This window comes from Oncorhynchus masou, chromosome 27 (assembly GCF_036934945.1).
Source record: "Oncorhynchus masou masou isolate Uvic2021 chromosome 27, UVic_Omas_1.1, whole genome shotgun sequence".
Lineage (NCBI taxonomy): Eukaryota > Metazoa > Chordata > Actinopteri > Salmoniformes > Salmonidae > Oncorhynchus > Oncorhynchus masou.
The window spans coordinates 21,537,484-21,554,501 of record NC_088238.1 but is presented as its reverse complement, the minus strand read 5'-3'; the positions used below and the strand labels follow the sequence as shown (position 1 = coordinate 21,554,501).

At 42.1% G+C, this 17,018-nt stretch overlaps 1 protein-coding gene across 1 annotated transcript in view; it reads right to left on the bottom strand.

Annotated features, from left to right (window-relative positions):
* The window catches only part of LOC135515783 (membrane-associated guanylate kinase, WW and PDZ domain-containing protein 2-like), a 308,130-nt gene extending 292,602 nt beyond the window's left edge, over nucleotides 1-15,528 (bottom strand). The window contains 1 exon segment of the mRNA XM_064939514.1: nucleotides 14,975-15,528. Within this exon segment, the coding sequence (XP_064795586.1) occupies nucleotides 14,975-15,272 (298 nt within the window). The 5' untranslated portion in view covers nucleotides 15,273-15,528.
* Nucleotides 15,529-17,018: the final 1,490 nt, after the last annotated feature.

The window sequence follows — 17,018 nt, the reverse complement described above, 5'->3', positions numbered from 1 at the left end:
TCCTTCCTCTGACACTGCCTATTGTACAAGTCCTGGATGGCAGGAAGCTTGGCCCCAGTGATGTACTGGGCTGTACGCACTACCCTCTGTAGTGCCTTACGGTCAGATGCCGAGCAGTTGCCATACTAGGTGTAACCGTTCAGGACGCTCTCGATGGTGCAACTGTAGAACTTTTTGATGATCTGGGGACCCATGCCAAATCTTTTCAGTCTCCTGAGGGGGGAAAGGTTTTGTCGTGCCCTCTTCACAACTGTCTTGGTATGTTTGGACCATGATAGTTTGTTGGTGATGTGGAAACCACGTAACTTGAAACTCTCGACCTGCTCCACGACAGCCCCGTCGATGTTAATGGGGGCCTGTTAGTATTAGTATTTGGTAGCATTGCCTTTAAATTGTTTAACTTGGGTCAAACGTTTTGGGTAGCCTTCCACAAACTTCCCACAATAAGTTTGGTGAATTTTGGCCCAATCCTCCTGACAGAGCTGGTGTAACTGAGTCAGGTTTGTAGGGCTCCTTGCTCGCACACACTTTTTCAGTTCTGCTCACAAACCTTCTATAGGGTTGAGGTCAGGGCTTTGTGATGGCCACTCCAATACCTTGACTTTGTTGTCCTTAAGCCATTTTGCCACAACTTTGGAAGTATGCTTGGGGTTATTGTCCATTTGGAAGACCCATTCGCGACCAAGCTTTAACTTCCTGATTGATGTCTTGAGATGTTGCTTCAATATATCCACATGCTTCATGGTTGGGATGGTGTTCTTCGGCTTGCAAGCCACCCCCTTTTTCCTCCAAACATAACAATGGTCATTATGGCCAAACAGTTCTATTTTTGTTTCATCAGACCAGAGGACATTTCTCAAAAAAGTACCATCTTTGTCCCCATGTGCAGTTGCAAACCGTAGTCTTTTTTTATGGCGGTTTTGGAGCGGTGGCTTCTTCCTTGCTGAGCGGCCTTTCAGGTTAAGTCAATATAGGACTCGTTTTACTGTGGATATAGATACTTTTGTACCAGTTTCCTCCAGCATCTTCACAAGGTCCTTTGCTGTGGTTCTGGGATTGATTTGCACATTTCGCACCAAAGTAAGTTCATCTCTAGGAGACAGAACGCGTCTCCTTCCTGAGCGGTATGACCGCTGTGTGGTCCCATGGTGTTTACACTTGTTCATCTGTACAAACAATAGTACACATGGTACCCTCAGGCATTTGGAAATTGCTCCCAAGGATGAACCAGACTTGTGGAGGTCTACAAATGTTTTCCTGAGGTCTTGGCTGATTTATTTGGATTTTCCCATGATGTCAAGCAGAGGCACTGAGTTTGAAAGTAGGCCTCGAAATACATCCACAGGTACACCTTCAATTGACTCAAATGATGTCAATTAGCCTATCAGAAGCATCTAAAGCCATGACATAATTTTCTGAAATTTTCCAAGCTGTTTAAAGGCTCAGTCAACTTATTGTATGTTAACTTCTGACCCACTGGAATTGTGATACAGTGAATTATAAGTGAAATAATCTGTCTGTAAACAATTGCTGGAAAAATGACTTGTGTCATGCACTAAGTAGATGTCCTAAACGACTTGCCAAAACTATAGTTTGTTAACAAGAAATTTGTGGAGTGGTTGAAAAACCTGTTTTAATGACTCCAACCTAAGTGTATGTAAACTTCCGACTTCAACTGTATCCAAAGTGATTATACAAGTAATTCTGACCAACATATGAGTGCTTAACAGACAGGCTGAGCTGCAACACAATTCAACTTCCAGGAGCTCAGACAGGCTGTGCATTCCTGTATGTGGATGTTGTTACTCGTGGGGGAAAAATGTACCCCCCTGTGTGGGGCGTGCATGCTGGAGAGGGTGTTGCTGAGTCAGGTCCTCCTCCCTATCCTCCTCTCTCCTTCACATAACATGCTGCTCTTGACAGGTCGGAGCGCTCGAGGAGAAAAAGACGGAGTGGTTTTAAAATGAAGCCAGCAAAGTTTATAGATGCCTTGTCCTTGCTTGGAGGGTAGTCATGGACATGGTTGCTGTGCAGAGTGCCAACGCTCCAGCAGTCCACAGAGTCTAGAGCCCATGCCACTCAGACTTAATTCATTTTTCTAGCCAGGGTGTCTAGTGGGCCACGGATGAGGACCACTAACGCCTCGAGCTGACCTGGAAATGGCTCCTCGTACCTGCGCCCAACACCTCTCTGGGAGGCCAAGTCTGCATCTTGGGCACTCAGCCAGTCTCTCACTAATCTCAGAACCAAATCTCATGTTCACGCTGGCCTGGCCAGCTACTCAATGTTTCATCTGTCACGAGAAACTGGTGTCTCACTATGGTGCCATACAGTCCCACTTCCGTACCCACTCGCTGACTAAGACTGGCTGAGAAGCAGAGCCTGGCTGTGAGGGAAAGCAGACTGGTTTGCTGAACCATAGCTTAGCCTCTGGAAAACAGAGCAGGAGTTGATGGGTTTAGTGACAAACATACAATCACCTTTACAAAAGAGTACACCACTAGTGTCAGTCCACTGACTGAGGCTATACCAGAATACAGAGCTGGTTCTGCTGCCTGCCAGTCATATCTCTTTTGTGTCCTTCTCATAGTGAAGATTCATTAGACCGCAGTTGTCTGAGTCTATCCATTCAATTTCAGGGTGTAACTGTCCTATGTTGGGTCCTATCTTGGGTAATGTCCCAATCAGCTGTAGTTGAGATATTCTAATTACATCCTGACCACAGAGTTGATTTTGAGTTGCTGCTGGCAATCTCATCTACTCCTCTCCTAGAGGACCAATGAAGACCTCAGATTCTCGAATCAAATCAAATTTATTTGTCACATACACATGGTTAGCAGATGTTAATGCGAGTGTAGCGAAATGCTTGTGCTTCTAGTTCCGACAATGCAGTAATAACCAACGAGTAATCTAACCTAACAATTGTAAAGGGATAAGAATATGTACATCAGTGGTTCTTAACCTTGGAGGTACTGAACCCCACCAGTTTCATATGCGCATTCACCGAACCCTTCTTAATTGGAAAAATAAAATGATTTTTTCAAATTCAAAACACAGGTATATATTTGACTGGTGCACAAAATGAACCGTGCATCAACATCACTGTGTTCAAAGAACAAAATCATCAAAACATGATTTTCGCACAAAAACAAAAACATAATAATGAATATTTACTGCCAATCAGTGTGACTTCTGCTGTTGCCTTTAGAGACCAGTTCAGAAATGGGTGGCTTCACCTTGGCAAGTGCCACTCTCATGTAAATTTCGCAACAAAGTCTGTTCCTTTTCTTCGTTTTTATGTCCAGCCTCCTCGAAAAGGATTGCTCGCAAAGATGTGTTGTAACAAACGGTATGAAAATCTCCAGAGCTTTCTTAGCAATAACAGGGTACGTTACCATTTGTTGACACCAAAACGTTGAAAGCGTTGTTGTTCTGAAGAGTTGCTGTTGAACCTGGCTCTGCTGAATTTCAATGATTTCATCGAGGTATTCATCATTGACATCTGTTATCTCAACACTAAATATGAACGGCTGTCTCACCCATGCTGGATATGACTCTCTTGTAGGGAAGTATCCGTCGAGAGACTTTGCAAGCTCATCTAAGTGCGTGGCAATTGCTTGCTTCAGTTCCGCGGGTACAGAAATGTCTCCGATTCCAGATACATCTTCGATCTTACTTACACAGTCGTCCAGCAGGGGAAAGTTTGCGAAGTTATTGTTCTCTGTTCGTCGTTTCCATAACGGTAGCTTTTTATGAAAAGCCTTCAGGTTTTCCTCCGCTTCGATGATGTTGACTCCACCGCCCTGCATCTTTTGATTGAGATGATTGAGAGCTGCGAAGATATCAGCCATGTACGCTAAAATGAGAATGAACTCAGAATTCTTGAAGCAATCTGCATGACAATTTTGGTGCTCTTGCAAAACAGGGCTAATTCCACACGCACGGCAAAACCACGATTCAGCACCTGTCCCCGGGATAACCACCGAACGTCAGAATGGTACAGAAGTACCTCGAATTCAGAGCCCATTTCTTTACACAGCTCACTGAAGATGCGGTGCCTCAGAGCACTAGTTCGCACATAGTTCACGCATTCCACTACAATTTGTAATACTTCTGCCAGTTTTGGAGGCAATGTTTTTGTTGCCAACGCATACCTGTGCAGAATACAATGCGTAACAATGGTGTGTGGTGCATCGGCTTTCACTAGCGCACCAAAACCAGACTTTCTTCCCAGCATGACTGGAGCTCCGTCCGAACAAACTGCAGAAACCATATCCCACGAAAGATTGTTGTCTTTGAAGAAGTCATCCACAAGTTTCTTCACATCGGCTGCCTTAGTTGTTGTTGTAAGAGGCTTACAAAATAAAACATCTTCCTTTATCACGTCGTATTTCACATAGCGCACGAATACAGAAATCTGGTTTAGATTGGAAACGTCTGTGGTCTCGTCAAGTTGAAGGCTGAATTTTGCCGGGCTTGAAATCAGATCTGCAACTCTCTTGAGAAAGAGGAATTTGGGATAACTTAACTTCAGCCTCTTTTCCCAGCATGATATTCGCCATCTTCAACACAGCTGGTTTTATGAGTGTTTCACCAATGGTGTGTGGTTTGCCCTGCTTTGCGATCAGGTAAGCAACTTCGTACGATGCTGTGAGGATCAGTTTGTTGATGAGTACAAAGCCGAGAACAGGCAGAGTAGCCTTTTCATCGAATCTGGCTCTCCTCAGCTTGAATTCAGCGAGCGTTGTGTTCTTGTATTTTCCTTCTCCATGCAGCTTAAGGAAGTGTTCTCTTAGTTTTGCCGGTGCTAGACAAGAATTGCTCAACTTGGCATTGCAAATCATGCAGTTAGGACACTGAATCCCATCACGTTCCGTTATACATGTCAATCCATATTGTAAATATTCGTCCGACCACTTTCTTTTTTTGCTCGACATAGTAAGTATGAAGGGATTAAAATATTAAGAAAGAAATCACAAGACGTACCATCACGACAGTCACAAGTCGACTACTGAGCGTACCAAATTCCCTGCAGCACAGATAGGCCAAGCGATGTAGCGTGATCACCTGCAGCCAATGATGGCCAAGCGGAGCGTGTCATCACGAATCATATGAATCGGATGTGTGTCCTGACCTCCGCCGAACCCCTGAGACTGACTCACCGAACCCCAAACCCCCAGGTTAAGAACCACTGATGTACAAAAAGATATATGAATGAGTGATGGTACAGAACGGCATATGCAAGATGCAGTAGATGGTATCGAGTACAGTATATACATATGAGATGAGTAATGTAGGGTATGTAAACAAAGTGGCATAGTTTAAAGTGGCTAGTGATACATGAATTTACATAAAGATGCAGTAGATGATAGAGTACAGTATATACATATACATATGAGATGAATAATGTAGGGTATGTAAACATTATATTACGTAGCATTGTTTAAAGTGGCTAGTGATATATTTTACATCAATTTCCATCAATTCCCATTATTAAAGTGGCTGGAGTTGAGTCAGTGTGTTGGCAGCAGCCATTCAATGTTAGTGGTGGCTGTTTAACAGTCTGATGGCCTTGAGATAGAAGCTGTTTTTCAGTCTCTCGGTCCCAGCTTTGATGCACCTGTACTGACCTCGCCTTCTGGATGATAGCGGGGTGAACAGGCAGTGGCTCGGGTGGTTGTTGTCCTTGATGATCTTTATGGCCTTCCTGTGACATCGGGTGGTGTTGTCCTGGAGGGCAGGTAGTTTGCCCCGGTGATGCGTTGTGCAGACCTCACTACCCTCTGGAGAGCCTTACGGTTGTGGGCGGAGCAGTTGCCGTACCAGGCGGTGATACAGCCCGACAGGATGCTCTCGATTGTGCATCTGTAGAAGTTTGTGAGTGCTTTTGGTGACAAGCCGAATTTCTTTAGCCTCCTGAGGCTGCAGTTGCTGTGTGTGTGTGTGTGTGTGTGTGTGTGTGTGTGTGTGTGTGTGTGTGTGTGTGTGTGTGTGTGTGTGTGTGTGTGTGTGTGTGTGTGTGTGTGTGTGTGTGTGTGTGTGTGTGTGTGTGTGTGTGTGTGGACTGGAACAGGAATACTTGGATTACTTACACAGGTCATGAAAAATGTATGGGAAACTGTGGGACCCATTTTCAATGTTTATTAAAAGAAAAATGACAATTAATATTTTTTTCAACCTGAGACTCATTTTCTGTGAAGAACATGTAAAATAACACATTTTAATTGAGTGCACACGGTGCACCCCCCTACACATTTATATTACATATGTGGTGCTCGTGTCCACTGGACCCGAGGGTAATAGAAGTGTGGAAAAGTGTGTGTGTAGGTGAAAATAAGTAAAAAATTAAACAAAAAGGTTTGCTGTGTGCCTTCATTGTCTTCCTCCCACCTGGGCCTGCAGTTTCAACATGGCAATAATAACCTGTCTTTCTCCTTGCCTGTCTGCCTGTCTCCCACTTTTCTCTGACTCTTTACCCTTTGTAGTGTGTGAAACTACACAATGTCTTGTGGGAACCTGCACAATGTTATTACAATACATTATTTCGATACATTGTAAAAAATAAATAAAATAAAAACATTTTTCCCCCCACAATCTACCCCGGCCAGGTGCAAATTGGCGGAGGGACACAACAAATAAATAGCTTTGCATGTGTGGCTCTTTACCACAATCAATCAAAATGGCAAAAAAAAAATCTCTGCTCAGAGGGCCTTAGAAATCATTTTTTTCAGAGAGAGAAGCTAGTGTGGAAGGAGTGTCTTCCATTTTGGAAGATGAAGAATTTTCAGAATATGAGGATCATGTCTCTGTCAATTCGGAGTCTGACATTGAGTTGGAAGAAGAGGATGAGATTGACCCTCAGCCAGCCTCAAGATTAGCCCGTCAGCAACTAACTCATCAGCAGCCTGCAGGAGGACAAATATGGTTGTCATTTTTTATTTTTTATTTAATGCTCTTCTTACCCAAGGAATGAGCCACCCCGCATGGCTGCCAATGTGATAAGCATGTAATCAGGGCCAATGCGGACGGTGGTTACTCATGTTCAGGACATAAAGTCTTCTTTTCAACTGTTCATCCCAGACATCATCCAGGAAATCATTCTAGACTGCAGTCATTTGGAGGGAAGGCGTGTTTTTAGGGAGAGATGGAAGGAGATGGACTAAACTCATTTACATGCATACTTTGGGGTTCTTATCCTTGCTGGTGTTTTCAGATCCAATGGGAAATCCACAGAATCCATGTGGGATGCAGAAACTGGCAGAGAACTTTTCAGTGCAACAATGTCTCTGGAAAAATTCCACATTATTTCCAGAATTATCCGCTTCGATAACCGAGACACCAGACCAGCTCGGCGGCAGAGAGATAAGCTAGATGCAATCAGGTCAGTGTGGGACAAGTGAGTGGACCGCCTTCCCCTGTTTTATACAACCCTGGGCCCAACGTTACTGTTGATGAAGAGCTTATGTCATTTAGGGGGCGCTGCCCCTACAGGCAGTACATACTGTTTAAACCCGCAAAATATGGAATCAAGATCTGGGCTGCCTGCGATGCTGCTTCATCATATGTGTGGAACTTGCAAGTGTTTACAGGGAAGCCAGATGGAGGAGCCCCTGAGAAGAACCAAGGGATGTGGTTTGGGACAGTTTTTGCCGTTTTGTGAAGGGAGTAGTACACAGCGTTGTACAAGATCTTCAGTTTCTTGGCAATTTCTCACATGGAATAGCCTTCATTTCTCAGAACAAGAATAGACTGAAGAAAGTGCTTTGTTTCTGGCCATTTTGAGCCTGTAATCAAACACACAAATGCTGATGCTCCAGATACTCAACTAGTCTAAAGAACGCCAGTTTTATTGCTGCTTTAATCAGAACAACAGTTTTCAGCTGTGCTAACATAATTCCAAAAGGGGTTTCTAATGATCAATTCACTTTTTTAAATGATCAACTTGGATTAGCTAACACAACGTGCCTTTGGAACACAGGAGTGATGGTTGATGATAATGGGCCTCTGTACTCCTATGTAGGTATTCCATTTAAAACATGTGATCCCAAACTTTTGAACAGTAGTGTATGTATGTGAGTGTGTGAGTGAAATGTTTGTAAAATTCCTGAACTAATTGTTTTCATCATTCCAGATAGAAGCGGGTAGCATGAAGAAGAAGTGCTGCGATGTGTGTGGACCCAAGAAGGACAAGAAGACACAGTACACATGCATCAAGTGCAAGAAATACATTTGCAACACACACACACACACACACAGAGAGTGAAACCCTGTCCCTCATGTTTTCTGTAGTGCGGCCTTCATTTGATTTCAAATGGGGCTCATTTATAATTTCCATAAAATACTATATGTAAAATTTGTCCTTCCAACTTGTTCAGTTCAAAGCAATAAACATCAATAGTGATGAAAACCTTGTTTCATTCATATTTGTTTAATATACAGTTGAAGTCGGAAGTTCACTTACACTTAGGTTGGAGTCATTACAACTCGTTTTTCAACCACTCCACAAATGTCTTGTTAACAAACTATAGTTTTGCAAGTCGGTTAGGACATCTACTTTGTGCATCTTAAGTAATTTTCCCAACAATTGTTTACAGACAGATTATTTCACTTATAATTCACTGTATCACAATTCCAGTGGGTCAGAAGTTTACATACACTGAGTTGACTGTGCCTTTAAACAGCTTGGACAATTCCAGAAAATGATGTCATGGCTTTAGAAGCGTCTGATAGGCTAATTGATATCATTTGAGTCAATCGGAGGTGTACATGTGGATGTATTTCAAGGCCTACCTTCAAACTCAGTGCCTCTATGCTTAACATCATGGGCAAATCCAAATAAATCAGCCAAGACCTCAGAAAAAAATTGTAGACCTCCACAAGTCTGGCTCATTCTTGGGAGCAATTTCCAAACACTTGAAGGTACCACGTTCATCTGTACAAACAATAGTATGCAAGTATAAACACCATTGGACCACACAGCTGTCATAAAGCTCAGGAAGAAGACACGTTCTGTTTCCTAGAAATGAGCGTACTTTGGTGCGAAATGTGCAAATCAATCCCAGAACAACAGCAAAGGACCTTGTGAAGATACGTTTGTACCGGTTTCCTCCAGTATCTATATCCACAGTAAAACGAGTCCTATTTCAACATAACCTGAAAGGCCACTCAGCAAGGAAGAAGCCATTGCTCCAAAACCGCCATAAAAAAGCCAGACTACGGTTTACAACTGCACATGGGGAAAAAGATTGGACTTTTTGGAGAAATGTCCTCCGGTCTGATGAAACAAAAACAGAACGGTTTGGCCATAATGACCATCATTATGTTTGGAGTAAAAAAGGGGGAGGCTTGCAAGCTGAAGAACACGATCCCAACTGTGAAGCACGGGGGTGGCAGCATCATGTTGTGGGGGTGCTTTGCTGCAGGAGGGACTGGTGCACTTCACAAAATAGATGGCATCATGAGGGTGGAAAATGATGTGGATATATTGAAGCAACATCTCAGGACATCAGTCAGGAAGTCAAAGCTTGGTCGCAAATGGATCTTCCAAATGGACAATGACCCCAAGCATACTTACAATGTTGTGGCAAAATGGCTTAAGGACAACAAAGTCAAGGTATTGGAGTGGCCATCACAAAGCCCTGACTTCAATCCTATAGAAATTTGGTGGGCAGAACTGGAAAAGCGTGTGCAAGCAAGGAGGCCTACAAACCTTACTCGGTTACACCAGCTCTGTCAGGAGAAATGGGCCAAAATTCACACAACTTGTGGAAGGCTACCCAAAACATTTGACCCAAATTAAACAAATTAAAGGCAATGCTACCAAATACTAACTGAGTGTATGGAAACTTCTGACCCACTGGGAATGTGGTGAAAGAAATAAAAGCTGAAATAAATCACTCTACTATTATTCTGACATTTCACATTCTTAAAATAAAGTGGTGATCCCTAACTGACCTAAACCAGGGAATTTTTACTAGGATTAAATGTCAAGGATTGTGAAAAACCGAGTTTAAATGTATTTGGCTAAGGTATATATATATCCATTTTATTTCAAAAAATGAATAGCGCTTTCATTGATAAATGTGATCTAGCAGAGGTTAATGGCAAATATTAACCATGTATGCTGTGTATATTGCTTGTAAATGATATGCGTACATTTTTAGGGAAATTGTTATGGCTGTTTTAAAAACCCAATAATGTTGTGGGTCCATCAGACCCGCAAACATTGGGTGAATAACAAAAAGATGAACACAACACAAGGGTTAAAGCACAACGGAAATTGAGCGCTCCAGCACGGCTAATCACATAACTGCAAAACAGAGATGCAGGGCTGTAAACCTATTAAACTAGGATCTAGAACTATTTAATGGCATCAAAGACCACAATTAAGGAGGAAGGAATGTGTAAAGCAATAGTCTGAGGGGGAGGATGAGTTCGAGTTATGACCTTATTGAAGCATCACCCTGTTCAACACGAGATCTATTATTTAAAACACCCTGATCAACCATTGGAGGTTAAATCAAGCGTGTAAACTTGTCAGCGATTACTGCCCTTCAACCGGAAGGTAGAAGAAGAGGAGCAGTGACGCTTTGGCTTCTTTGAACTATCTAGGACAGGCAAGCCATTGGTTTATTGTGCTAAAATAGGAGAAATGTATCTTTGGTTGTAACACTGTCATGGCTGAGAATGATGAGCACTTTGGCTACGTTCAGCGGTGTCCCCAAGTTCTCTTGATAAGAAGACTGGCATGTGGCATCAAAACGTTCAAGGTCACTATCAGACTTGTGCCACTGTGCTGTATATTAGCGGTCGACCGATTAATTGGAATGGTTGATTAATTAGGGCCGATTTCAAGTTTTCATAACAATCGGAAATCGGTATTTTTGGACACCGATTGTTTGTTTTTTTACACCTTTATTTAATCGTTATTTAACTAGGCAAGTCAGTTAAGAACACATTCTTATTTTCAATGACGGCCTCGGAACGGTGGGTTAACTGCCTCGTTCAGGGGCAGAATGACAGATTTTCACCTTGTCAGCTCGGGGGATCCAATCTTACAGTTAACTAGTCCAACGCAATAACGACCTGCCTCTCTCTCGTTGCACTCCACAAGGAGACTGACTGCCTGTTACGCGAATGCAGTAAGCCAAGGTAAGTTGCTAGCTAGCATTAAACTTATCTTATAAAAAACAATCAATCAATCATAATCACTAGTTAACTACACATGGTTGATGATATTACTAGATATTATCTAGCGTGTCCTGCGTTGCATATAATCTGACTGAGCCTAAAAGAATAAAAGTATCTAAGTATCTGACTGAGCAGTGGTAGGCAGAAGCAGGCATGTAAACATTCATTCAAACAGCACTTTCGTGCGTTTTGCCAGCAGCTCTTCGTTGTGCGTCAAGCATTGCGCTGTTTATGACTTCAAGCCTATCAACTCCCGAGATGAGGCTGGTGTAACCAAAGTGAAATGGCTGGCTAGTTAGCGCGCGCTAATAGCGTTTCAAACATCACTCGCTCTGAGCCTGTGGTTGTTTCCCTTGCTCTGCATGGGTAACCCTGATTCGAGGGTGGCTGTTGTCGTTGTGTTGCCGGTTCGAGCCCAGGGAGGAACGAGAAGCGAGGAGAAGGACGGAAGCTATGTTACACTGGCAATACTAAAGTGCCTATAAGAACATCCAATAGTCAAAGGTTAATGAAATACAAATGGTATAGAGGGAAATAGTCCTATAATTTCAATAATAACTACAACCTAAAACTTCTTACCTGGGAATATTGAAGACTCACGTTAAAAGGAACCACCAGCTTTCATATGTTCTCATGTTCTGAGCAAGGAACTGAAAGGTTAGATTTCTTACATGGCCCATATTGCACTTTTACTTTCTTCTCCAACACTTTGCTTTTGCATTATTTAAACCAAAGTGAACATATTTCATTATTTATTTGAGGCTAAATTGAATTTATTGATATATTATATTAAAATAAGTGTTCATTCAGTATTGTTGTAATTGTCATTATATAAAAAAAATGTTTTTAAATAATAATAAAAAATTTAAAAAACGACCGATTAATCGGTATTGGCTTTTTTGGTCCTCCAATAATCGGTATCGGTGTTGAAAAATCATAATCAGTCGACCTCTACTGTATATATTACTGTGTAATCTATTCTGAATGGGCAAGACAGTAGCAGTCGGGATAAACTGTCTACCCTGCCACTCTGCATAGGGAATCTCCATATGATGTCATATCAGACCTGACACCCACCGTCTCTCTGGCATACCAAAGCTCTTTGGCCTGGAAAGATACCAAGAGCTTCTAAATGGAACAGATTTTCAGCCATCTGAATCATCTTCACTGAAAGATACCAAGAGCTTCTAAATGGAACAGATTTTCAGCCATCTGAGTCATCTTCACTGAAAGATACCAAGAGCTTCTAAATGGAACAGATTTGAGCCATCTGAATCATCTTCACTGAAAGATACCAAGAGCTTCTAAATGGAACAGATTTTCAGCCATCTGAATCATCTTCACTGAAAGATACCAAGAGCTTCTAAATGGAACAGATTTGAGCCATCTGAATCATCTTCACTGAAAGATACCAAGAGCTTCTAAATGGAACAGATTTGAGCCATCTGAATCATCTTCACTGAAAGATACCAAGAGCTTCTAAATGGAACAGATTTGAGCCATCTGAATCATCTTCACTGAAAGATACCAAGAGCTTCTAAATGGAACAGATTTGAGCCATCTGAATCATCTTCACTGAAAGATACCAAGAGCTTCTAAATGAAACAGATTTGAGCCATCTGAATCATCTTCACTGAAAGATACCAAGAGCTTCTAAATGGAACAGATTTGAGCCATCTGAATCATCTTCACTGAAAGATACAAAAGCAATTGAATTAAACTCGTTAGTATGTGATAATTGAAAAAGGGGCATATTACTGTCCAATCAAAGTATGTCCACGTCTGTAATTAAAAGATAAATACTTTGGCACAAGCAAAACCTGCTTGATAAACAACTATAGCAAGAGAGAGTTATTAAAGTGATCCAAACAAAGCCGTGACACAACTTCCACAGCTTGAGCAATCCGATGGGGACGTGTCTCACAGAGGAAGTGTGAAAATTAGGTTCATATATCTTTAATTTGAGAAAATCCCCTGGGTATGAAGTGGAACGGCCTCCCAATCACACAAAGCACACAGCCAAAGACATTGATCCAAAGCTCCTTACAGGGTTTCGCTTATTTATTTATTTTTTACCCCAAAGAGGATAGACTAGAGATCTCTCACCCAGCCTGAAATGCAAAACATCCCATGTTATATCTCAGAGAAGAAAAAAATCTGTAGGGAAGGGCATAGGATCGTCACTATGTAGAAGGCAAATATAGGTTTTCCTGCAAGTGTTATATCTCTATAAGCTCTCTATCGTAACTACTGTGTGTGTTTAAAGCCGCCCACAATCAGAACGTAGGCCTTTATTCAGTAAGGCCCCATAGCCTATGCAGTTGAAAGGTTCATAGCAGCATGTTATTTATATGGAGCCGTCTACTGCTCACATTCATGGAGCTGAAGAAGACACTTTGAACCAATGGCGTCTTGCAGCTGAATCACTTTGTGATGTGTTGCTTTGAGCCTCTTTTTTTTTTGATCCATGTACTGTATGTTCATTTCATTTGATCCCTGCGGTTCTCAGGTGGGGTGGAATTGGGATGAGGTGGGAGGTGAAACTTCATTTTGTATGCATGTGTTCATGTTTGTTGAAAGTGATTATTAAATTTTAAAAACATCACACAAAAAAACGTTCATAGCTGCCACCTTCACTTTTATTACAACCATAATGAGTCCGGTTTTCCCCACAAGGAACTCCTATAGGCTATATTCTCCATGAATACTGAGAATGTATGTTTTCTATAAGAGTCCCTTCCAGAAGACTGTTGACCTTAAAGGTGCCCAAAACAATACAAGTCTAATCAATGAATGTTACTGTTCAATAGCCTTATCTCCTGCTATGGTTTACAAATAATACATGGACAAGTTGTCTACTATGGGCTACATATTGTACCTCCAAACAAACCATCTAGAGTTGAAGAATCTCACAACAATAAGGGATACATATGTCATGTCACTATGTTTCCAGACCTTGAAGCCTTCTACTGACTTCAGGCGCGAGCCTGCATGGGTACATGTGCATCTAATGTAATCCAATCAGCACGTGAAGCTATTACTCGCGGAATGCATAACTGAATACTGTATCCATAAAAATGACAAAAATTCGCCCATGGCATGGGTGACTTATTTCTGATGCAACCATAGTCGAACTTTAGTACCTTTTTCCGCTAAATGAATTCAAGAAATGTGATACTTAATTAGTAGAATTTATGTCCCTGAAAATAAATTATAACATTTAAATGTGCCAACATCAGAACTCACATTACCAAATCATTAAACAAAATGCCACACCCACACGCCTTACAATAACATTCCAGAGTAACATTCCACCCTGTCTGACAGCCAGGCCAACGACATAAATCCCAAAACATGATTCAATGCAGAAAATGTACAAACCATTAAAAATATATAGCATATTTTACAAGATCATCGATAGCTGCCGACCGCCTCCGGGATATACAAAATGAATCCGATTACACCTTCTCAAACATAACACACCCCCATTCCAGTCATGACACCAATTCTGCTACTTAGCAACATGAACTGTACAATAGAGAAATTCAAGGAGCTGCGGTACAAAATAAACATCATTTGAATGTAACTTTGTTGCACGTCCGCCCTTTGAACACAATAGATCAGGAAGCAAAAATAAAAGTTTGCGCGAGCCGCGTCTTCTTTCAACTTAAGATATTCATTATTCCGATATTTTTGGGGGAACAATAGAAATACGTATCAACGCTTTTTTGTAATCAACAGCAGACAAAAGAGTGCATAACAGTCGTGCAAACAGTTCACTCACCTTGTTTGACACACTTAAGGCGGACAGGGTCTTTGCTGTGTCTGACCACTGCATGTACGTCCCTGATGGTTAGTCCGGACACTGGCGTTTCATTGACCTCAAGGAGTAGTTCATCTTGGGACAGTCTGCCGCTCTGGCAGGCCACCTTGCCTTGCCTAACCTCCCCAAGATATGGGAACTGTCCATTCTCCGCGCCTCCCTTCAACTCGAACCCAAGCTCCCCTTCCTTATTCCTGCAAAGGACACTCTCATAGACTTTGTTGGTCCAGTGGTTTTTCTTCTTCAGGCTTTTGGACATGGCTGAATAGTGGCTATCCCTTGAGGGCACCCATGCAAGAAATTATCGGTCCTTTCCGCGGGCGTCCCTTGTTTCCCAGCTTGATGTTATGGTGAACAGTTTCAACAAACGCCAGTGGTCGTATCCATGTCAGCACAGGATACACAGCAGCTGTCTCAGCCTGCGTTGCTGTACTGAGCTCGCTATACACACAGTTGCAGCCAACTGACCCGGATGTGATGTCTGTAGGAGGAGAGAAGGCACAGCTCCCGAATCCGAAGCTTCCCGCAGAAAGGAAAAAATGAAGGAGAGGAATTAACGGTATTTTCCACTGGCATGGCCACGCGCATCAGATCAGACTGACCTGGGAAGAAGCAGAAAGCAGCCGCCTCGCCTCCATCTCTCGCAGACACATTTTCCGAGTTCTTAGAGACATGGATACATTGCTGCCGAAATTCCACAGTTGTAAGATGCAGAGTTGCCTATAGTGAAGGTGGCATTTTAAAAAACGGATATTTTCTGTATGCCCATTGTTCTCGTGTTCGATGTTGAAACCTATTTTATGCTGCTACACTTACATATAGCCTACTTGTGTATTCACGATAATATCTACAACAAAAATCACTGTAGGCTATTTAGTTCCACAATATGTATGTATTTATTTAATGGTAATTACATTGGCATACGTTTAACAAGTTGAACAGTTGAAATTGTATGCTGTAACAACATTGACCTGCACTGAAACGGCACTAACGTAGTTGTTATGTAAATACCTATTTATTTGCGCTTGAATAAAACAAAATGTAATTGCAAACACTTATTGTGGCACAATGGTCCTCCTGTCAGACACTCCAACTGTATGTCAACTATTCACATGGGACTAGTCCTCTAGTATGGCCATAAATGTTTGAATGAGGAAGTCTTTTAGTTGATATTACAATTTAATGGGGAGGCTACACAGTACAAAGTTAGTTTTATACAATATTCAATACTGTTGTTGCAGATCCCCCCCCCCCCCCCCCCCAGGCTCCACTCTGTTTATTTAGGTTTTTGGCTTGTAAATGTTTTATTCACTGGCTTACTTATGTTTCCCCCAGTTCAACATGCATTATGGTCAGGTGACACTTCTGCAAACAGTCTCTGATTGCAGTCCAGGATGCTCGCCGACAAGTCCCTGTCACATAACCACACACAGCCCTCACTTCACAGCACACCTTGGCCTGAATGTTACTGTATATGCTAGGGTGGATATCTGGCAAGACAGAACACAGTTCTATACATACTGGATTCAGACATTAACATCTGAATCCAAGCACTGGAGTCTGATGCACCGACACTGGAAATGTATCCTCGTCGTTTATGGTCTCTGTGATACTCTTTTTCTTGAATGCATTCATTCCTTTGTTTACCCTGAGCATTGATGCAGGGAAAAGACAAATGAAAGACAATCTGAAGCCTTTAAGTGAGACGGCTGCCACCCTCGGTTTCTATTTCTCTCCGTATGAGAATAGATGAACTGTCATTAAATAATGCTGATTATACAGGACTATCCCTAGGCCATTGTAGAGTGCAGTGAATATGACAGGAAAGTGGATCGAAGTGTAATCTGTGTTCATCTGGATGAATTGGGAGATAATGTGATGATGGTGTACATGGCCTGTAGTGGCCACAGAGCCTCATGTCCCTGCTCAGTAAGACAACATGTGATTCAACAGACACAGGGAGAAGAGCACAATTAAAACGCTGTGGTCTAGTACGGTTAAATAG